The 23,032-nt window shown below is 39.0% G+C and overlaps 1 protein-coding gene across 3 annotated transcripts in view; it reads left to right on the forward strand.

Annotated features, from left to right (window-relative positions):
• Window positions 1-4,510: 4,510 nt before the first annotated feature.
• FANCC (FA complementation group C) overlaps window positions 4,511-23,032 on the forward strand; it is an 86,942-nt gene continuing 68,420 nt past the window's right edge. Inside the window, exons 1-3 of one of the 3 annotated variants that reach the window (XM_030003324.2) lie at window positions 4,513-4,539; window positions 6,075-6,144; window positions 21,345-21,518. In XM_030003324.2, the coding sequence (XP_029859184.1) occupies window positions 21,354-21,518 (165 nt within the window). In that variant the 5' untranslated portion in view covers window positions 4,513-4,539; window positions 6,075-6,144; window positions 21,345-21,353. Of the gene's footprint in view, window positions 4,540-6,074; window positions 6,145-21,344; window positions 21,519-23,032 lie in introns of those variants that run through there. The other 2 variants (XM_041120730.1, XM_041120731.1) reach the window with 2 other exon arrangements.

A 23,032-nucleotide genomic window follows, 5' to 3' on the forward strand; every position in this document is an offset into this window, starting at 1 on the left:
GAATACTTCAGCTGCTCTAATAATGCACATATGGAAAGATAGGCAATAAGACAAATTATAAAAATATTGACTGTGTCAAGATTGGCTAATTGATTGATATATGGTATAATTTCAAAATTTTATCCTTATATACATATATTTTATACAAGACTGAGAAATACCAAGGGTACAGCTTTAATAGGTACTAGGAGAACTCCTAAGGTCTGGTTTAAGGAGCATTAAATACCATTGGCCTATCCAGGGCCAATTTTTTAGAACCTGCAGAGGCTCCCCAGCTGAAGACTTGATAGTATATGCGTTAGGAAGAAACCAAACATACTCATCTATCACTTGGGACACTGAACACAGCAAATGTTCCTGCCCTTCTTGGGAGCAAGTAAACCTCCCCAGGGTGTCAAATCAAAAGGAACAACAAGCAAATCGGCAAGCAAAGGGAGAGGAAAAATTATTCCAGTGTCAACATAAAGACTGTGTGACATGCACTGCTCACACAGATCACCAACCAGATTTGCAGAACCTGGTACCTCCAAGAAGCAACTCTACTTCCCCTTACTGAAGATGGTTCTTTGTTTCTTTCATAGAACAGCACAGAAAGCATAAGTGATGCTGAACCATGAAATTACACTGGAAAGTGAATGGGAGATATAGGAAAGAATGAACACCTGGAACTCTGGGATGTTAGTATGCCTAGCTATTACACTAATAGTTGACCAAAACACAGTATTTTAGTGGGAAAATTTTCAAAGATGTAATCACCAGCTAGAAATTATACATCTGCCTATTCAGAAAACCCCTAATGTGGCTAGCAAACAGCAGTAAACTGAAATGTACTGGTGGCTTGTTACACGCTGCAGTCTTCTCTGGAAGGACGGGAAATCTCTCAAGTATTACTGATGCTTTGCTTGCCACTCTAATACTTGGCCAGTTCCAATTCCATCCATAAAGGACAACAATATGTACACAGTGGCTACAGTAGCTCCTTGTTGTCTTGTAGCAACCATTTTGAACTAGCCACAGACTACCTATATGAAGGTACCTATGTTCACTTCAGCTAAGGGATCTGAGGGCATTTTGCTTGGTCCTGTGTGTGTGTTTGTTTAAGCAGAAGCTCTTGTGTTGCTTACAGCAGTATGTGCTCTTTAGCTAATCACTATAATGTGCATAAAATATATTACATATGTGGTGGTCATGTGCACTGATAAATTATGTTTACCATGCACCTTTGTGTGCCTCACCTGCAGTTCGTCCCATCAATCTATCTCCTCCAGTATTTATTCTAACATTCCAAACCTCTGAGCAGCTTCAAACAGCTGGGACCTTTTTCTCCCTGCCCCCCCCCATCAAAGATATATTTCCTTCTTTTCCCCCAACAGGGGATTTTTTTTCCTACCAAATTAATACTGGCCAAAAGACAAAATGGTGATATTTTGCCCTGAACCAAAGTGTAGTATCATCTGCTGTATCTCATCAAAGTGCAAAGCTTAACAAGGGACTTTTGAAACATACCTTGAGGAAGAGGAGGTTGCTAGGGTTCTCAGGGAGCAGCCAGCAATTCTCTGGTATTTGGAAAATCCTCTCCTAAATATTCGGGTTTTGAAGTAATGGCATTCTTATCTATGGCAGTACTATTTCTGGTGACTTTTAACAGCTTCAAATATTTTTTGGAAGTTTCAAAAATTTACTATTAGTAATTCTCTGTTTGAGACTAGGCAGCTGGATTAGCTCTATGTGTAACAGTACCTGCTATTAAAGATCAAGGCTACACAAAAAAAGTCCCAATAACATTTTTTTAACACTCAAATGTTTTGCATTTATGAAATGTAGGAGAGTGGCAAACTGCATACAGAATGTCTGAAGTAACATAACATTTGTATTGGCATTCACTTGATTTATACTACCTAATTCATTATTTATATCATTGCCACTTATTTTGTGACTGTTTAAAATGAGGGTCATTTGAAGGTAATACTACCAAGTGTTCTTTTCACCCACTGGAGTTTATGCATATTAGTAATTTGTTTTCATCTTTGCTATTATATTTATTCCTATTTTTATACATCTGTCCACTATACCCTTTCCCATGACTTTCTTAAATGCCTTTTTTTTTTTTTTTTTTTTTTTAATTCCCAAGTTTATTTTTCCCAGCTTCTGGTATACTGCAATGATCTTTGGCCATATGTCTGGGTGTGCATGAGAACTGGGATATGGCTTCTTGCATAGCAAGAAGAAAATTGGTTCTGCTGATGGTATAAACATCAAGCTGATTAACAAAGGCAGCTTTTTGCTACCCTGTGGCTATGGGATAGAAATAGACATTGGACAACAATGGAATTATGTTCAATCAGAAACATGAAAAATTATGTTATCAAACTTCTTCCACTCAAGCTTCTTCCACTGCTGTTCCACCAGAACAGTTACACATTTCAGCAATGAAATAATTAATAATGCTGACATCTAAGGAAGTGTTAACACAATTGATGGTAGAAAACAAATATAAACTCTCCCCTGTTTTCATTTGACAAGAGAGAGAAGGAGTAGAGTGATTAAAGACTTGCATGAGTTATGAACTGGACTCACAGTGCAAATACGGGCATTACACCCAAAGCTCCGAGTTGTGCTCTGCAGATGTGCTGGATGTGTGGGAAACATCCCCGCCAGTTTGTCTTGGTGGGTTGCCTGATGAGCAATTGCTGTTTCCCAAGGAAGTACTTTGAAACTGCCACAGACAAGCCTTTAATTCATCAGGTGTTGCTGATTTGATAGGATGAAATGAAAAAAAAAGTAATGTAAGTTTTCACGCATGGGGATTTCACTATATGGGTAGGTTCAATTTGCCTTTGTACTGAAGGGGATTTTGTCTCATTTTACAGAAAATTGAAAGCAGTGGTGATCAGAAAAGATGATGCACTGCACGAAATCTGAATAGAAGAATACAAAAGCTGAACGAGAGTAAGGAGTTCAGACTCCCAGCTTTGGACTCCTGGCTGAACTGGGTGAATTGTAAAGAGAAAAAGAGAAACTTCAGCTTTAGCAGCAGTGGTAGTCCTATGTTCATGCAGAGTACAAATCTTGAATACAAATCTAATACAAACAAGCCTGTTAATTCAGACTAATGATGTCACTGGGATTTAATTTAAAAATCCATCTAAAAAGATACATTCCAACCTAGATTCCAGATAGAGTTTTCACTTAATGACTTTGTTTTTTCAGATAATTTGTTTTGGTTTTCTTTAGGTTGGATTGCAATAAGTGCCTCACTATCCACAGTTTCTTCAAGGAGGAAATAAGGAAATGAGGGTGTAAGCATATGTATTTGGGAGGAGGAAGACCTAAGGAAGAAGGAAATTTTAAGTGCTGATAGCTTCTCAAAAAGACAGGTGGAAATACTGTAGCAACTTCCCACCAGCTCTTCATTGCAAGTAGTGAATGTGGAGGTAAAACCAGTCAGGAGTGGAAAAACTACCAGGGTGAATCGGAGGAGGAGTCGAGTGGCTGCGTGAAAGAGAAGAATGACGGGAAGGTGAATGAAGTATGAGTGTGTAAGTAGGCTAGGGATCGATGAGCAAAACTGCACCAAGTAGTCAGATTGTGTAGTGTTGGTATTTTCACCAGGATTTCCTTGAGGACCAGCATAACTCAGCATTGGTTAAGTGACAGAATATGGATCTCGGGAGTTTTACTACTGCTGCTTTTTAACAAATTGAGGGCTAGAAAGGTGCACCATGTGTCTATTTCTCATTTTAGCACCAGCACAAATTTCAGTTAGAGAAATCAGGTGTTTTTTCACACCTTAAATTTAATCAAAGCAAAGTTTCTTATCTACTGTACCTCCATACTCACACTGTTTGCATTTTTTTTCACAGGGGTGAAAAGGTCTGTTGGCGTTGACAAAACTGAAAACCAGCAAAAGTTTTAACAGGTTTTGCGCTTAGCCTTACCGGAGGCGGAAAAAACCCCGAAGGACTTTATTCATTCATGGTCAGAAGCCAGGACGGTGGGTCATGGCCAGGGACCTTCAACCTGGCCACCACCGCCCAACTGGCAGGCACACCCCGACATTCACCAGGGGCGTAACGTCCCCGTCATTTCGATTTCCCCGTCGAGTTGTCACCGTAGCTGTACACACAGGACCGAAACTGTCTCGCTCAGTTTCACCCAGCGCATTTTTGGAGACGTACGTAACACAAGCACCTCAGCTGCCGGCCGCCGGGGAGCCCTTTCGGCCCAGCAGCCGCCAGGACCGACAAGGCTTTTGTTCCAGCTTCGGCTCACGCTGGGGACCCGCGTTTGAAACGGGACGCTAAACGCCTGTGGGGAAGGACGGGGACGGGGACGGGCTGAGCCGCCTGGACAGGACGAGAACCGGGCAGCCCGCTTCCCGCCCGCCGCCCTGCACGCGCGACCGCCCAACCGCCACCTCCGCGGCGGTTAGGCGGCGGGCGACACGCCCCGCCCCCTCCCGGCGCACGCGCACCGCCCGCGGGCGGAGGGACAGAGCGCGCGAAAATTCCAAACCGGCGGCGCGAGCCGGACCGCGGGGTAAGCCGCTGGGGGGGGGAGGGGCCGGGGCCGAGGGGCGCCGGCCGCGCGCGCCGAGCCGGTAACGGCGGCGGGGGTACGGCTTCCCCCCCCCCCCTCCTTTCGGAGGGGGGGGGAAGCCGTTCTCGCCCGTCCCGCCCCCGCCGGCCTCGCCGCGCTGGCGTGCGCCCCGGCGAGGCGGAGTGGGCGCGGGCGAGAGGGTCGGCGCATGCGTGGATGCGCCAGCGCGGGCCGGGGGCTGTCGTGAGGAGAGGGCGGGCTGCGGGCTTCTGCGGGCTGCGTACTGAGCGTCGCGGCCCGGGACTTCCCCCAGCTGATTCCCGGGCAAACTGGTGCCTTGCTTGGGAGGTCGTCGTTCGGTGTTTTTCGTGCCTTGGTGCCTTAACGCAGGGGGAAAGTAGCCGTGTTAATACTTCCCCAAACAAGGGTTGAGCTCTTTTATGGAGAGTGCTGTTTAGGCTGTGGGTTTGGCTTGTGGTAAAGGAAGTAGCGTGGGGCCGCGTGCACGTCCCAGTTAACAGCTGGTACTTGGTCAGTATCGTCTGGTACTGAAAACATCTGAAAACAGAGAGACTTCCACATCTGTGCCATCTGCATCGTGCATGCTATTCCCCTTTGTTCTAGGAACTTTGGAAACCGAGCGATGAAACGTCATTTTGTGATATGTGTACGAGATCGGTGCAACTATAATACAGATATACCTTCCGAAATGGTTTACAGAGAGAGGGAGTAAAAAGTTTACAGCTTTGTTTCTGATTTAGCAGATGTGCCAACTTTTGTTCTGTGCAATCTGACACTCGCAGACATCTGCTCTAGTGGAGGAACTCCGGTCCAGTGTGCGTTTACAGAATACTGTCAGGTAGTGTAGCTGGCCTTCTATTCAGAAAACTAAAGATCAGGGAAGACCAATGCCTCACAAGTGTTGGGAGAAGTTGCCGTTTTTATTCTTGGTTTTGGTTCACAAATGTAGGTAATTAAACCACTGCCTTCCACTCAGAAGTTTTCTGAAAACACCATTTTTTATGTGGAAGAATAACTAAAATGGGGTAATGGTTACTGCTCTATATAGCAGTGAAGAATCCTTTAGGTAAAATTTGTAGGACATGGCATTCTAGTGACAGACCTTTGAAAACCAGGAGAATTTTGAGAGTTCGAGATTTTTTTCCAATATGTAACTATAAGGATCTGAAGCTTTCCTCCCACTCTCCCCCAGTGCAAACTCTATGAATCTTTTCTGCAAAAGGAAAGCTTTCTTGCTTGTGGCCATTAAACCGAGCAACATTACATTTATTTTCTGAGTTACATGGATTATTTGCTGTGTTACTTGTTTCTATGTTCATCTTCCCTTCTTTGCTCAAGGTTCAAAAATTGTGTCAGAAGAATTCATCATCATATGATGTTTGAAGCAGAAATTGAGATATTTATCAAGGTTTATTGTGAGCTACTGACAAGTCTATGAAAATCTTCTGTCTGTTGGATTTGGGCATTGCTGGAAAGCCCTCTTACTTGTTTATTATTTTTCCTCCCCGTGGCAGGCTCTCTTCCTCTCTATGTGGCTGTTTGTTCACTACTGCCATCTCTTGGATAGAAGCAGGCCTGCTGAACGTTTGTGATGGTTGTCCTCTAGTGCTTGGTTTGTACAGAGAATATAAACGCTGCTATACTTGCCCCTCAGTGGAGACTTGGCTTTAGAGAACACGGCAGTGGGAGAGTATGTGTCGGGAACAGATCCTGAAGGTTATCTGTTCACTTATAGGCATGGATCAAGTTTTGATAATAATTTCTGTGCTTTTTATCTTAGTTTCCTTGGGAAGTGAGATCAGTGTGATTCCACATCTTCATGTGTTTGGCTACTAAGGATTGAACATGTTAGTCAATTTTAACCAAGTTTGAAAGCAGGATAAAGGTATGAAAACAATTCTATTCCTATATATTTTCTAAAAATTGAGTGCAGGGTCAAAGAGAGAGACTATTGTTCCACGTTTTGTTTGACAGTAGTCCTCGATCTAGTCAACATGTGCATATGGGCCACCTGGATGGTATGCACGTGAAATTAACCACAGGATACCATGGGTGAAAGTGTCATAAGGGACACCAGTGGGAGTTGGGGTTTTACGGGTGATGTTATGGAGAGTTAAAAAAACAAAGGATACCTGTTTGAAGGTCCTGTACATGGCTGTTGTCCTGTTAATGGAGCTGCCTTGGGCACTCAGTGTGCTTTTAAACCATAATTTCTTTTCTTTCTTTTTGCCTAAGCCATATGTTTCAGTATACTGACCTATAGTTATAAAGGTGCTGTTTTTGACAAAGCTGTCTTTAAAAAGATGGGGGAAGGATCTTGTGAGGGTGATGGGTGAAACAATTTTTTCCTGAAACAATAATTCAGAATTTAGAGTCCTTTGATATACATGGAAACATTTTTCACATTTACAGGAAGGTGCATATATCGCATGAGATCAACCCCAAATCAGAATCTTCAGTCTTTGATTTATCAGTTGTTTTTTTTTTTAAATGAATACAACAGATTTTGTGCCAACCTGATCTAAAAAACGCACAGAAGTATGCCAGGTTGTAAATATCTTATTACATGTATAAACAGTAGAACAACTCTCAAAAATTAAGTCAAATCTTGAATTAAACAGTTTAATGTTCACCAAGAAGGGTATTCCCAGACCGAATTTTCGGGTTACTGTTATCATAAATGACTGTCATTAATAATAATATTGCTAAAATGAAGACAATGGTAATGCTTATTAAAAATCTGTATTTTCTTTCATGGAGCTTCGGAATTAAAAAATCCTTTCTGTCTTGAATATTGGTGGCACATCCCACCAACTTCTGAGACCACTTTAGGACCACATAGTTAGTCTACTTTGTAAGTTATAGGAATGTAGAATATGTTAAATATTTTCTCCTTGGTGAGGGCCAATAACTTTGTGGGTACTGCAAAAGTATTTAAAAATTAGTAGGACTTAGTTATCCATTTTACTATAGAAATAATATTGATTTTATATAGCTATGACAAGTGGCATGTGATGATTTGGAGTTAAACACTGTATCCCTAATATAAAAAAGCTCTTTATTAGTATTATATTAATCATAAACTAATTAAACATAAATTAATAATAAATCATAAAGAGAAATATATATTAATTTAACAATTATAATTTAAATTTTCTGAATTTGGAAATTTTTAGTTACAGCTTCTTTAACATCTTTTCAAGAGTGCTTTTACTCTAACTTTGTAATGGTAAAGGATGGACTCATGTCAGACTTAGGCTATTTGCAAGAGGTTTCTATTACTGTTTTTTTAAACTGTCAGCCTTGCATATGGTTGCAGGGTTCTGACATAGAACTTCTGCACGCAGTTTTAATTTTTAATAGAAATTCTGTAGGTAAGCAATGCCATGAGTTAGATTTTCATAAACTTACGAGTCATGAATTATACAGATATTATTGGACACAGTCTAAAGACAGATGACTTGCTCAGATGTAATCTGCACAGCATCAGTTAACGGTAATCTATCGAAATAGAGGCTACTATAGCTGCGAGGCTACTGCAGCACAAGGAACTTTGTAAATCTTTGAGAGGAATAAATTCTTTTTACTTGCAATTGTAGCAAATCTGATATTATCAGACGTGTATTTTCAGTCTGATTTAAAAAAAAAAAAGGCAAAAATGTACACTGTACTATTAAACTTCAAAATTAGAGCAGTACTAGTCAGGTTCCTGTAGAGGTGAAGTAGAACAGGCCTTGGAAACTTAAATGACTTCTTTAGTGTCATGTGTGAGATGTCAGAAGTAAGAATCAGACTATTAGGCTTCTGACTCCTGGAGCCAAACTACAAGGCTGTCCTTCCTTCCTACTGGTAGATTCACTAGACATGTTTATTTTATAAATCTTGATTAACAATGTGACAGTATTGAAATATTCCAAACAGTGACTGTAATAAAGTATCATAATATACAACTAAATTGACCTATGTGAGTGTCCAAGGAGAAGAGGCCAAGAGACATACCACTAGCTAATACTTTTTTCCTGTGTTGTACGTTAAAAGTTCTTATCTATCATCAACTTCCCAAATTCATAAGGAACTCCCTTCCCATAGAATACCAGAACTATATAGCTTTAATTTCATGCCAAGCATTGCATTGCTAAATTGTGAGTTTTTCATGAAGAGATGCAACAAAAGTCTTACTGGCAAGTCACAGGATCCACTGTTAGCACATTAAAAAGTATACGCATATAGAATATGCAGGAATAATTGACTGAGAATTCCCCAAATCAAGGCCTCATCGCTTTGAATGTCAGTGCCCTGTCTCCAGTCTAAACGCCCACATAGCTAATTGTTGCTGCAGTGTGAGTTTGACTGAGTGAATCACTGAAAGTCATTGCTCTAACTTATCTCTTCTTGTTTGCAAAGAATGAATAGCCTGATTTAATGCCTGTGAATAGCATGAAACCTTGTCAATGGACTCCAGGGACAAGTGTCTGTGGGAGTGTGTTAAAATAATGTACAACAAAAAGGTGTAAATGTTGATGTGGATGTCATGAAGTTATTTTTATTCTTCTGAAGAATATATTTTTCTTTTTCTGTCAGGTGTACTTAGTGCCATAAATACATCTTTATTCAGAAGATTTTTTTCTGTGGCTATTTCTGGGTGTGAGTAATCAGGGGGAGAAGGGGGAAGTATGAGATTGTTAAGGGTTTTTTTTTATGCCAAAGAGAAGTGCATTCTTTCAGTTGCAAACTTACTTTCATTGTATGTGGGCTATGGAGTGGTTTTCACAGAATTTCAGTAGCCTTAACTGATGTTAGAATGAATATATATCACTTTTTACTTACACTTACTATGCTGTTACTAGAGTTCATACAAAAGTAAGTATGTATAATAAAAACTGGAAAGAAAATACTTTCCTGTGACTGTTATGTGGTCTGTTTCTTTTTGGTGGAATATTGCCCTTAACCATTGCATAAGCCATTGTGTCATGCTTGAGGAGCTTAGGTTGAATAATAGATTATCTCTGAGGAAATCCTTGAGAAGCAGTGTTGTCTAATGGGCTAGAACATAGGAGATTTGCGTCTTTTATCTCTTTCTGTCATTTGTTTCCTCAGTGACTTTGGACAAGTAATTTTCTGTTTGTGCCTCTGTTTCCTTATGCGTATGTAGAAATGCTTTAACTCTGTAGAGCAGAATTGCATTGAAAGGTGTGTGCTTCGTTACTATACTAAATATTAGAGTTTCTTAAAAAAAACGGTTATAGAGATTCTTGGTGAAAAGGAATTCACTTGGTATAATCAAGACAACTCTACACACTATGAATAGCACTGGATATCAATACCATAGGCAGTATTTTAACTGATGTTCAAATACTTGTGATAAAGAGTTTGGACCATGTGTCTTCTTTTCTTATATCTGTGTAAGTCAGGGGTAAAGCCTGAATTTAGCAAAGTTGCATGGCTATTAAATGTTATAGACGCTCGTGACAAATTGGAGGAGCCAATTTGTATTAAATAAAAGATCAAATTTATTAGCAAGCGATAAAAGAGCAAAACAACGCTGGGCGGCCGGGGAGACAGTGCTCCGCCACAAGCTCGCGCCCAAACAGGGGAAGAGCCTCTTTATTTATACAGTCTTTTTAGTCCCTGATACGTGACGGCTGGCTGGTATCTTCGGTATCTTGTGCCATCAGGTGTTAAGTGGTCGTAATTTGCCTTCTGGTGGTTGTTGGCATGAAGGCCGAAATCTTCCTCAGCTGTTCTTTAGGTGACTCAAGTCCCATTCATGTTCTGTAAACGTCTCTCTACATATGCTAATCATCGGTACTCATGGTCTTAGATAAGTGAAGAATATCCCTACCTCCACATGTGATTTCATGAACAAAGTTAACCCGTTCATTACATTAAAGAAGCATAATTGTTGGAAATATGAAGCCCTTTAGTGTTAACTTACAATTTAATTGAAGAAAGAAAGGGTAGTCATTCTTCCGTGTCTAAATAGATTGTGTCCCTGTTTCCTACCCCCCTCCCCACCCCTGCCCCGCCGTCCTTTTTTTTTTAAATGTTGAAACAAAGGTGAATATTTTTGGATCGTGCTACCCATTTGCAGAATCTTCTCCACGGCTTAGTTGGAGGAAGATGATGTTCTGGCAGGAATGTTTTTAGGTGTGTGTCCCCCTGCTTTCTTGTAATTTTAGTATGTGCAGATAGAAGTGAATGCTGTTCCTTGATATACTAATACAAAGGAACACACTTTTTTCTTTTACATTACAGGTTATGTATGACTCCTCTGAAGAGAGGACTAATATTCTAACTTGTTGTGTACAATTTAATGTGTGTTCTTCTACTTAAGGTTGGATACTAGGGAATTACTGCATATTCTTGTTAATTGCAGAATTTAAAGTGAAACATCTAAAAAGCAAAAAAAAAAAAGCCAAGGATTGGTTTATATGTAACCCCCACCCCACTGGTAGCTCAAAGTATTGTAACTCTGGAGAGAGAGGAATGCTGTTTATTTCATGTGAAGCTTTGAATTAATCTCTACTTAAAGTTTTTTTTCAGAGGAACTGAATCATAAGGAAATAAATTTCTCTGTATTCCACTCAAGCAGTATAAAAGTACAAGTCAATTGTAGAGGAGGCCTAATGATGAGGGAAGCTGGGATGATTGGTTTTGTTTATGTTCAGATCAGAATGGAATAGAATAGACTATTTTGTTTGGAAGGGACCTACAATGACCATCTAGCCCAACTGCCTGACCACATCAGGGCTGACCAAAATGTAAAATATATTATGAAGGGCACTGTCCAAATGCCTCTTTTTAAGGCGCTGACAGGCATGGGGCATCGACCACCTCTCTAGGAAGCCTGTTCCAGTGTTTGACCACCCTCTCGGTAAAGAAATGTTTCCTAATGTCCAGTCTAAGCCTAACCTGGCGCAGCTTTGAGCCATTCCCATGGATGCTGTCGCTGGATCCCAGGGAGAAGAGCTCAGCAGCTCCCTCTCGACTTCCCCTCCTCAGGAAGCTGCAGAGAGCAATGAGGTCGCCCCTCAGCCACCTTCTCTCCAAACTAGACAAACCCAGGGTCCTCAGCCGCTCCTCACAGAACATGCCTTTCAGCCCTTTCACCAGCTTTGTTCCCCTCCTCTGCATGTGTTCAAGGGCCTTAACATCCTTCTTAAACTCTGGGGCCCAGAACTGCAGGTAGTACTCGAGGTGATGTCTCACCATCACTAAATACAGCGGGATAATCACCTCTTTTGACTGGCTGTTCATGCTGTGTTTGATGCACCCCAGGATGTGGTTTGCCCTCCTGGCTGCTGGGGCACACTGCTGACTCACGTCGAGCCTGCTGTCCACCAGCAGCCCCAGATCAGTTTGTTTCTGAAGAAGTGTTGTTATGTAGAAAAGGAGTTGAAGGAAGCCTTTTAGGCATGTGAGGTTACAGTAAAAATGTCTAATAGTGGATTTAAGCTGGAGGAGACAGTGATAACCAGATGTAAAAGTTTAACTGAGAAAGTACAATTTGTATTTGGTACAAAAATGACTCTGTGTCTAGGTAATTGTAGCTCATTCACATCTTTGCTTTGGCTTACATGAAGTTGTGTGAGAGCATAATATTTGCCAAAAGAGGGTAACAAAAACTTTCTAGTCAAAATTCGTTTCAGATAGCCCATGAGATAACTGAGTGACGCATTAGCTGGCATATTGGGTAAGGGAAGGGGTACAAACAATAAATTATGTCTAACAAGAATTTGCCATTATTGCTAATAGGTCTGACTTTTCTGGTGTAGTGACTTGGTGAGTTCTTACGTGGATAAGCTTCTCAAGTGTCTTGAATGCACCATGTGAGATTTAGGCTCCACTGAGACTAACAAAAATTTTGCTGCTGATGTAAACAGAATCAGAATTTCATTCATTTTCCTGTAACCTGCAAAAGAAGGTCTAGTTTATGTAGTGTTTAGACTGCTTATATTGGAAGCCCATGCACAGTTGATGTGTGATGTTATTAGCCATAGTGAAGCTAAACTGGTATTATCAATGATTGGATTTTTTGCAAAGTCGTGTAAAAATGTTACTTTTATTTTTATGTTACCAGATATTCTACAGAAGCAGTTCTGCCTCCTGCAGCTCAGAGGCTGAATCAGACCTAATGCCTCTTTCCAGAGTTGCATTTATTCTTTGTTTGCATTGTCGTCTTAGCTGCATTTTTCTTTGTGTGGCCTTTATTGCAGCTGTTCTCAGAGAAGTTACCTGAAAATGACCTGGGCTGAGTGAAAAGGCTCTGTCCAGCAAACTAAGTCTTCATTAAAAAACTTCATTAGAACTGTCCCAAAAAATCTATCCCTCAAGCACTAGAAGAAATTGCCACATTCCAGTGACCTAATCTTGGAAGGTTTGCTTTTTAGATTGTGCAAAACAAAGTATGTATATTTTTGCCTTAGTGAGGAAATATATTGAAAGCAGATGGACTTCACCTCTCCATTTGTAGAAGATTATGAAGGTGTGTACTTGTTTGTGCTTCTGTTCACCATGCCCAGTATGTCACTTCTAGCTTCTGCTGTATTTTGTCATATAATGTTGTTACCTTTCTATGGTAGATCACTGTGTACTGATGAGAGGTAAACAATTCAGATATGGAAGAACAAGCAAGGAGTTAAAGGGTGAGCTAGACCCTCCTTGTTTCTTTCAAGTCCTGCTGTTGTTTTGGAAGGCCATCTTGATCTGCTTAACATCAGTGTGCACTGGTCAATTCTGGGATTTGCTTTACTGCCTTGAAACAAACTTCCATTTTGTACACACTTCTGATTCCCTGCCTAGTGGTATGGACAGCTTTATGTGGGCCTTGCTGGATTTTGATCTGGTTAGTCCTGGCGTTGAAATTCTTTTAAATGAGGACACTGTATGATTTGGTACTTTGCGGAATTGCGAAGAGCCTTCTGCCAGAGATATAAAGGTACTTTACTTCATTGTCTGCCTTCTCCTCTTAAATTTAACTTTAAAAAAAAAAACCACAAAAAAACCCTTCTGGTCTTGGGAGTTGTAATAACTTAGTTGCTGCGTTTCTTGCAGGAGCGACTTGCAGTGGCTTGTGATCAGACTTTATATTCAGTTTGTGCCTACAAACATAGTAATCCATTCTGTGGGCTGGTAATTGCATCTTTTGTGTATGGAAGTGATAATTAATTGACTTGTTGTCTGGTTAAGATTCATTATGGAAAGGTAACAAATAACATCTGTAAAATTCAGCAATATAAATCCTAAACGTCTTTCACATCTTTCACTGTTCCCTTGGGCAAAAGGTAAGAATTAGATAGAGGTGCTGAGATAATATTTCTGCCTTTCCCATTAAAGAAGGTTTTATTCTTAGTCTCTTGAAATGGGGTACTTTGGAAGGAAGATCTGCTGCTGCAAGACAAGCATGCCATTAGAACCAGAAAGTTTTAAAGTTAATTTTTGTGTGGTTACTGTTATCAGGGAAGGCTAATAAATAATATTTTTTTGGTCTTGAAGCTTATAGCCTGATGAGTGGGAAGGAGAAGGCTCTATTATGATCATTTAGCCCTATTGAGGGGAGAGGGAGATGTAATGTTTTCAGAGTGTTCTAGAAAGGCAGATATTGTATGAATCCCAGCAATGCATGCTTCCTCAGGGCATTGAGTCTTCCCCAGTCCTGCAGGGCCACAGAACACAACTGGAAACATTTTGCTGTTTGCAATGTTACTCAGATTAAACCTGTGCAAGAGGCTTAATACATACGCTGTCCACAAAAGTAGCTCTGTTAGTGGCCACAGTCCCTTAAAGATGAAAATTGGGCTCTTTTTCCAGTGAGACCTGATAATGTAATTCAGAAGGCAGATCTGACAACTGTGAAAATACTAGTTATTGGACTAAATAGAAGAAACAAATAGAGAGGAACAAAATAGAGGAGTTAATTACTTTCTCTAGGAGAATTGTTAGTCTAAATGTTGAATGATAATGCCAACCATGTGCTTGACAGCTATTTAGTTTACCATATTTTGCAGGCTGCTTAGCCATTGTTGGTTCCTTTCTTTTGGCAAAACTCTGTTCTTCGGTTTTATTTCCAGAGGAAGATATATTTGCATGCAATTTGTTTGAATTTGGAAAGTCTGCATATAGACAGGCAGTTTTCTATAATAGTGGTTTGTTCTTGTGTCCTGGTTTCAGCTGGGATAGAGTTAACTGTCTTCCTAGTAGCTGGTAAGGTGCTGTGTTTTGAGTTCAGTATGAGAAGAATGTTGATAACACACTGATGTTTTCAGTTGTTGCTAAGTAGTGTTTAGACTAATGTCAAGGATTTTTCAGCTTCTCATGCCCAGCCAGCGAGAAAGCTGGAGGGGCACAAGAAGTTGGCACAGGACACAGCCAGGGCAGCTGACCCAAACTGGCCAACGGGGTATTCCATACCATGGGACATAACATCTGGTATAGGAACTGGGGAGTGGGGGTGGGGAATCACCACTGGGGGACTGACTGGGTGCTGGTCGGCGGGTGGTGAGCAATTGCACTGCGCATCATTTGTACATTCCAATCCTTTCATTATTGCTGTTGTCATTTTATTAGTGTTATCATTATCATTATTAGTTTCTTCTTTTCTGTTCTATTAAACTGTTCTTATCTCAACCCGTGGGTTTTGCTTCTTTTTCCTGATTTTCTCCCCCATCCCACTGGGTGGGGCGGGAGTGAGTGAGCGGCTGTGTGGTGCTTAGTTGCTGGCTGGGGTTAAACCACAACATCTTGCTATAAAATGTCTGTGGATGTAGACACAAAGAGGAATAGGCAAACTTGCTCTTAACTGGAAACTTATTAAATAAAAAATCAACACTAATCAACACTGGATGTAAGCACACTGTCCAGAATCAAGATGGGAATTGTTCTCTAGATTATTCTTGACTGCTGGACTGCCAGTGAGTGTAGATTAGACTTAATACCAACCTATAAACCAGCCTGTGAACGTAATTTCTCAAAAAGGGACACTATGAAAAATAAGATGACAAGAATAAATAATATATTATTTTTAATTTTCACATAGCCTTCACTACTCTTGGGCCTTTCTGAAGTTTCTAAAAAATTATTCACTTTTTTCTTAATAAACTTTTTCTGAATTTATTTTGGGGGGGCTAGTAATAGGTTTTCTTTAAAGTAGGAAATAAGTCATGTTTGATCTTACTGCCTAACTGAGTATGTATTACATTTTCTTTTTGTTCATGGCAAGTGAAAGGAGAGTTGTCCAAGTGAAGGTGAAAAATATACTTGTGGGAACAAGGTGAAAGAACCTAATAGACATTTTATGTAGTGAAATAATAAATGAGAAAATAGTATCTATGTTCTGGATAACTGCTACTTTTTTTTCTTTTGGCATAACCTCAAAATATCATCCATTAGATAGTAAATTTGTGACATGATTATCATCATCTTTGAAACATGGAAGCAGTAAGTTAATAGTCTTCTGCTCCTATTAGTGTATCAACCATGCTGTATCATAATCAAGTTAAGGGTGATTAACTAAGGAGTCAAAATCATGGTATCTTTTGATTATGTAATATACTGAAGTGCTTACCTAATATCTAGTCTCCTAATTCCTAATACTAGTCTCCTACTATCTGTTAGAGTAATAAACATGCACAAAAGGACTGTTCTACTGCTTTTGTGTTAACAACCCCCAAAGTAATTTGGAATTTGGAATGTATGTTAATGTGTTCTGTTAGGTCAATGGTGACCTGTTCCACTTTGGGCCTTTGGACCCTCATGTCATATAAGTATTTGAACTGTTTTCTTGTTTTGTTTTTTCCTTACAAGCTGAGGTTGCTGATGGGCAAGATTTGAGAGAGGAGATGGAGTAATGGAAAGTGAAGTGTTCAGTTAGAGTGTGGAGTTACTTATATCATTGGTTCAAGGAAAAGTACACAAACGAGAGCTTTATACCTTGAATGCAAGTTTTGGTCACATTTATTTAGAATGCTGTGATGTAAGGCAATATTGTACCTTAATGGTATCTCAAAGATCCTTCTACTTGAAATGCTTTTCTTTATTTGAAAATAACAGCTGAATTTACAAGATTAAAGACAAACTAAGTAATAAAAGTTTAGTAGTAATTTTTGGCTATCTATTAAAGCCAGATTTGGGGACATTGAAAGCTATGAAAGTTTGTTACTGAATTTTCTATGATTGACAGAAATTCTTTCTGAGGAGCTGTAATGTTTTAGCAACCACATATTCCCTTTTTATTATATCTGAGTCCTGAGTTTCAGAATTTGTAATAGTGAAGAAGTTATTTTCCTTTCACTTAGTTTTTCTCTTTTTATGGTTTTACTTGAAAAGATTTTATTTTTACAGTTCTAGAGAAAAAAAATCTTCTTTGCTTTACCACCTTACATGCTGAATGCACAAATATTTCATGTTCAGACTATAGATAAGGAGACAGTTGTGAGTTTTCTGAAAACTTTGTCGGTGTCTCTTCTACACGTGCAAATAGTTCCCTATCACAGAGGAATAGTATTCTGGTAAATCTTAACGTGGAAGACTGTGACAGTGCAGTATTTATTCGTCTGTGTGTATGCAGGAGGATGTAGCAGTAACTCTGTTGTTAGGTGGAGTGCCCTGGTATACTGTAGGGCTTTGCCTCGAGATCTGGTAACAAAAGTTACTGATTGAAGTGTTACATTTCAGACACTAATCCAGATAGCTCACTTGACAGAATAAAGCTAATCCATTCCTTGTTAGAAATGCTGCCTTCAGCTTCTGAAAGATATAACAAGTACCCTCATGCCTGAGCTCCACAGGGTTCCCTGTGCTTGCAAGTACAAGACCAGGAGGGCTTGACTGGGGGTTCTGAAAAAGGAGGACTGAAGACTATTTCTTCCCCTTCTTTCTAGAACTAAAGGATATTTTAAGGCAATCCACAGTAAACCCAGCTTCTGAATTTCTCATATTGTGGTGTAAATAGCCATAAATAAGAAGCAGGTTTTGATTTTTGGCAGCTGAAATAAAAGGAGTCCTAACTAAATGAAGACAGAGTTCTTGAACCTGAAAGAGACTTTAGGAATATACTTGACAGTATGACAAGTCAAATTATTAATCAAGTCTTTATTATCTATAATTTCTGTAGGTCTTTGAATATGTTCTGTATCTTACCGGGATCTGAATGTTTAAATTACATTTAATTAACTAATAGTTTTATATTTATCTTGTTAATAAACTATATATCCTGTGACCATTTTTCAGATGCAATCTGTATGTCAGGTTTGGTATGTTATGTTTTCTTTTTAATTGTGTTATTTATACATTCAGTAATTTTACTGTATGCTTTCCAGTAATGTTGAGATGAAGAGTAAGCTATATTAATAAAATTGCTTTTTTCAGGACTAGATGCTATAGTTAAACAATCAGTAAAATAACTATGTCACTGGAGGCTTCTAAAGAAAGCACATACATAAGTACAGCTTAAAAATCATGCTATTGCAAATAGAACAGGTGCTTGGGGTAGTTCTTTTTTCTGGTTTTCTTTTAGTGTGGCATAAACAGTGTTGTGATGCAGCAAAATATTACTGAATATTAAATTAAGCATGTTCTTGATCAAGGATGAATTGAAGCCCATACTAAATGCTAAATAAAAGCCAATGGCCTATATGAACAACGCAGCAATTCTTGGAAATGTCACTTTAATGTACTCTTCTGTAGATCTCAGGATGAGTTTTATAAGAATGTGAATTGGTTGTATCCCAAAACAGATAATAGCAATATTTTTAGCACTTAAAGGATTTTTGAGATGATAATTTTTGAAAAATCTACATTCAGTTCCTATTAGTTGCTGTAAGGGATTCTGCTACCATTGAATTGACAAGAGTACTTCTGTATAAAGCTTTACAGAAGTGCTTAACCTTGTCTTCTGCCCCAAAAGAGAGTGTGAACAAAGATTGTTAGTCATGTCAGTCTTAATGGTTTATTTATTTCCCTTTTTTTTTCAGTATGTATACCACAGTCTATTACAGATACACTCTGCAGATTACCTGTTTTCTTAGTCATATAGATCACTTGCTCCTTATTTCTGGTATTACAGTATTTTTAAGCAGTTTCAGAAAGTTAATTGCACAGAAAAATACATTTATTTGTCCCTTAATCCACTTTAGAAATGGAACAGAAAACTGACTCCTCCATTTTTGCCCATAAACTTGTCCATGAATGAACATTAGACTGCAGCTAAAATTTCTGAACTCTGTTTTAGAAACAACTCAGTTTCTGTTTCATCAGAAAATGATGTGAAAGGAGCAAGTTCAGGATTGATCCTTCTGAAGGTATGCTCTGAACTCTAGAATATATAGCTGGGGGTTTTTTGGTGCAAGTCCTTTGCTTATGCTTTCATACAACAAGACAGCTGTGGAAAATATACTGCATTTCAGGTGAGGATTTAGAATAGCACTGAACATGGAATTACTTTGTTTTCTTGGTGAAGGGAAGACAGGTTTATTTATGTGACTAGTACAAGTCTGTTGATGGGACAGTACTTTGCTCATATCCAAGATACTCAGGACAGATATCTTAAGGGAATGAACTATCAGAAACTGTGAAAAATGCACACTTCCAGTTAGCAGCATATAGTATATTTATACTTTTAAGATTGCCTTTCTCTTATGATCTGTGCTGTCTTTGTCCTTTTTGACTTTGTTTTTGGTTGTAGTTAAAACAGAATGTACATCTCAGTCTTTGACAGTTTTTTCTGTAAGGCAATGGCTCTGGACCAGCTAAGGAGTTGCTAAGGAGTCTCTCTGGACCAGCAATCAAGTTTATTTAGCTGTAATTAAGAAGGGAGATAAAACACCTTTCTTACTGTGGAGCTGGGATTTCAGACTTCTGGAAAAAGACCATCCTCACCCTGTGATGGCCATGCCATTCTGCATACTGGAATAGTACGTACAGGTACTTGGTGTAGGAGATAAGCCTGCTTGATTTGCTTACCTCAGATCCTCTGATAATATGTGGTCAACTCATGTGACTGGCCCCAAAATGCTGGAGTGTTTGTGGTGGTTCTTCCCCCCCACCCTCCTTCCCTTTTTTTCCCTCTTTCTTAAAGTTTTAGGAGACATTTCATTAGGGGACTTTTTTTGGGGGGGTGGGATTAATCTTACCTGGGAACATCAAACAGGCTCATTAATTTACTCAAATGTGTAAATTCAGTTCCTGGCTTTAATTTGTTCTTAAAGTCTTTATTATGTTACTGTGATGGTAAGAGTGTTTGATGGCTAATTGCTGCTGGCTATTTGACCTATGTCACTTCAGCAAGCTATGGTGATGAAGTCTCCTAGCCAGTTTTTGATACTCATAGAAGATCAGTAAGATCTTGGCACTGCATAGGTCTGTTAAGAGTTCTGCTGACAACAACAGCTACAGGTAGAAACGGAAGTGTAATAAAGAACACAAAAACATTGGCTTTGCTTACATTACTTTGAACATGTTTGAGGCAAATACGCATGGAACTCTGGCAAGCCAACAGCTTTACCTTACTTTTTTTTGCTGGACAGGATCCAAAGTCAAATAATAGTTGTGATTCACTGTGGGGTATTTATTTATTTATTACTCATAGAAATTAAACAAGTTTATTAATGATCTTCAGATTTTTATCTGGCTCAGATTACTATGCTATATAAGTGATGTGATTGTAAGGCTTAGCTGTGTAAAGCAAGCTTGGTTTACAGGGTTGCTGCTTGGGTTCAGGGTTTTTTTTTGGTCTGTAGCTTACAAAGATAAATATTCACTGATTTCTGTTGCATCTCTGAGTGTCTGAATTTGTCTCCAGGTGGGCAACAGTTCATTTCTGAAAACAGCCACCACATTTGTGTTAATTGACAGTTGTCTTTACAGTCTTGACAGAACAATGATTGAATGGCTGCAAGAGTTCGTTTGCTCTTTCAGCCTATAAAGTGTTTCTTTCTTTCAGAGAGATTTAAAGGTTGTTGTAGTGCCTGCTGTGCTATTGTCTGTCCTTCTGCCAACGAAAAATATAATAGCAAAGCAGAAAAAAATGTGGGGGATTTGTTTTTGGTGTCTTTTACAGGGGCAGTTTGGTTTGCTTTTAACATTCTGGCTTGGCAATAACGTTCATCTCTCAAAGACCCAGTTTTTACAGCAAAGTATGCCATTGGATATAGATTATAGATGGTACAGCTTTTATTCAGAACTGAGTTATATGTAAAGCTACATGTGGTTATATTTTTTCCCTCTCCATTGTATAATAATACAAGGAAAAACAGAGCTGAAATACTAATTTTATTAGTTTCCTTTAAGAATACTCTTTTTGCGCTTAAAACTAATGATCAATTACAAATGTAGAAATTACAAGCAAAGGCCCCCTAACCCCTTTTGTTTTGATTGAGCCTTGTTTTAATGCTTTCATTTATCTTGAAACAGGCATTTTCAATTTTTCATCATGCAAAGCATTCTAAATAAATGCACACTTATATTATTCAATGTTCTTTGAGTGAAATATTGGTGATGACAAATTCAGATAATAAAAACCTGAGACACAGATGGGTGGTACATTCTAAGGTAATTTACTGATTACTGTGCCCTCTTTGCTACTTTGTCACAATGGGGTTATTATTTACCCTCTTATTACTACAGATAAAATGGGCACCCTTATGAGATGTAAACACAGACACGCCTCACCACCCCCCTTCACATGTGAACACAAGAAAAGCTAACAGAAATCCTTCTTCCCATTTTCATTCTTGGTTTGAAGCCAGTGTTTAGTGCTGCCTGATGCAGAGTTACAATCTTTGTTTCAGGATTGTGGAATGGCCCAGGGCACTACCGTGCCCAAACTGAACTTTGAATATTGGTTGGATAAAGCTATTGAATGGGGTCAAGCCACCACGCTGGAATCCCAGAAGGATGTGTGCCTTCACCTGCCCCAGCTCCAGGAGTTTCTACATCAGATTTATGAAACTTTAAAACATATGGTAAGTGGCTTTAAAAGGAAGAGTTGACCTATTTTGAAGGCAACCTTGGAAACAATCTGCACCATGTTTTGACAAAACCAGAAGCTAACAGTAGCAAAGAGGTTTGTGTTATTGACCTAATGTATTGCTGGATCAGAGAGGCAAATTGGGGAAACTGTCACAGGTAATGCAAACAAGAGTGTGCTTCCTGTTTCCCTGATTTATTGTGAAAGGAGCTTTTTCTTCTTGATTGGTTGTTGTCACGTGAGATTTCCCAGCCAATGCTCTAGCCTCTTTAAAAAACTCTTTAAAATAAACAAGAATTTGATTCTGGTTGTCAGGTCATAAATTGGATTATTTAAAGGTCTTAACATGCAAAACTGTAACTGATCCTTTAAATCTTGGAGAGTCTGTTGACACGTTAACCCCAGTGCTGTAGCACACATAGTGAATTCTAGCAGCATGGTCAGATCATTGGCATATGCTGCCGGCTGTTCTGTTTAGTAATTACCATCTGCACTCACTAGAGTGCTTTTTTTAAAAAGTAAATTTAGTTGTTTATATGTTTAGTTGTGTATATGTTTTTCTGACCATGGCTTTTTCAGCATATGTATTCCGTATAATTAGCTTTAGAAATATTGCATTATGGCGTGAGGCTGACTTCTTAGGGAAGTACTTCTTTTTAAATATTCTTATCTGAAGACTGCAGAGTTGTTGGGTTTTTTTCTGAACTGAATTTAACTTTTAAATAAAAGATTTTGGGGGAGTGCTGTTTCTTCCCATATTTATATATGTCTTTTTTTAAGAGGGGGAAAAAATCTATTTTAAGTGTTGCTACTTCAAGTAATCTGAGGCTTGGCCTGAAATGGACCTTGTGAATATGGCCCCAGAAAGTCTAGGGCTAGCCCCAAACGTGAGGCAAATGTAAGGAATTTATTGCAGCAGCAGGAGATGGTTATTGTTCCTGATACTTGCATGTTACCTCAGCACAGCACAGTTTTTAAAAGTGTTCATTTATTAGATAGTAAAGCTACAAAAATGGAAAAATAAGACTGACTACACAGGATTGTATATAAACTACATTGTCTACTACTTTTATAGTGAAGCTGCTTTCTATTTGGTTAAAAGTTAAATTGCAGATTGTTACTGGCTAGTCATTACGTAAGTTAATTTAAAAAAAGCAAGCAAAAGTAAGAGAAAGATACTTAGTTTTGTGCCATAGTAAGTATTAATTTCTTCAGAAACTCTGTGAGACAGTATATTAGAGCAATGAGGATCAACAAAAACACAGCTTAATTGTGCTTTTATTATAATGAAATTTTGGTTACCAGTACTGTTTTCTGATTATTGGATGTGAGGCAAATTAACAAATTTTCTACCATAATTAAGTATTAGGTGAGGAAATTAATTACTTAAGCTTTAGCTTACTTGAATTACAGCATTATAGCCAATTTCAGGAAGTTCTGCTTTTATTACATACCCGCAGGTGTTTTGCTTCCAGAGCATTTCACAGCAAAACCATTGGGATTGTTATT

This window comes from Aquila chrysaetos, chromosome Z (genome assembly GCF_900496995.4).
Source record: "Aquila chrysaetos chrysaetos chromosome Z, bAquChr1.4, whole genome shotgun sequence".
In the NCBI taxonomy this organism is placed as follows: Eukaryota; Metazoa; Chordata; class Aves; order Accipitriformes; family Accipitridae; genus Aquila; species Aquila chrysaetos.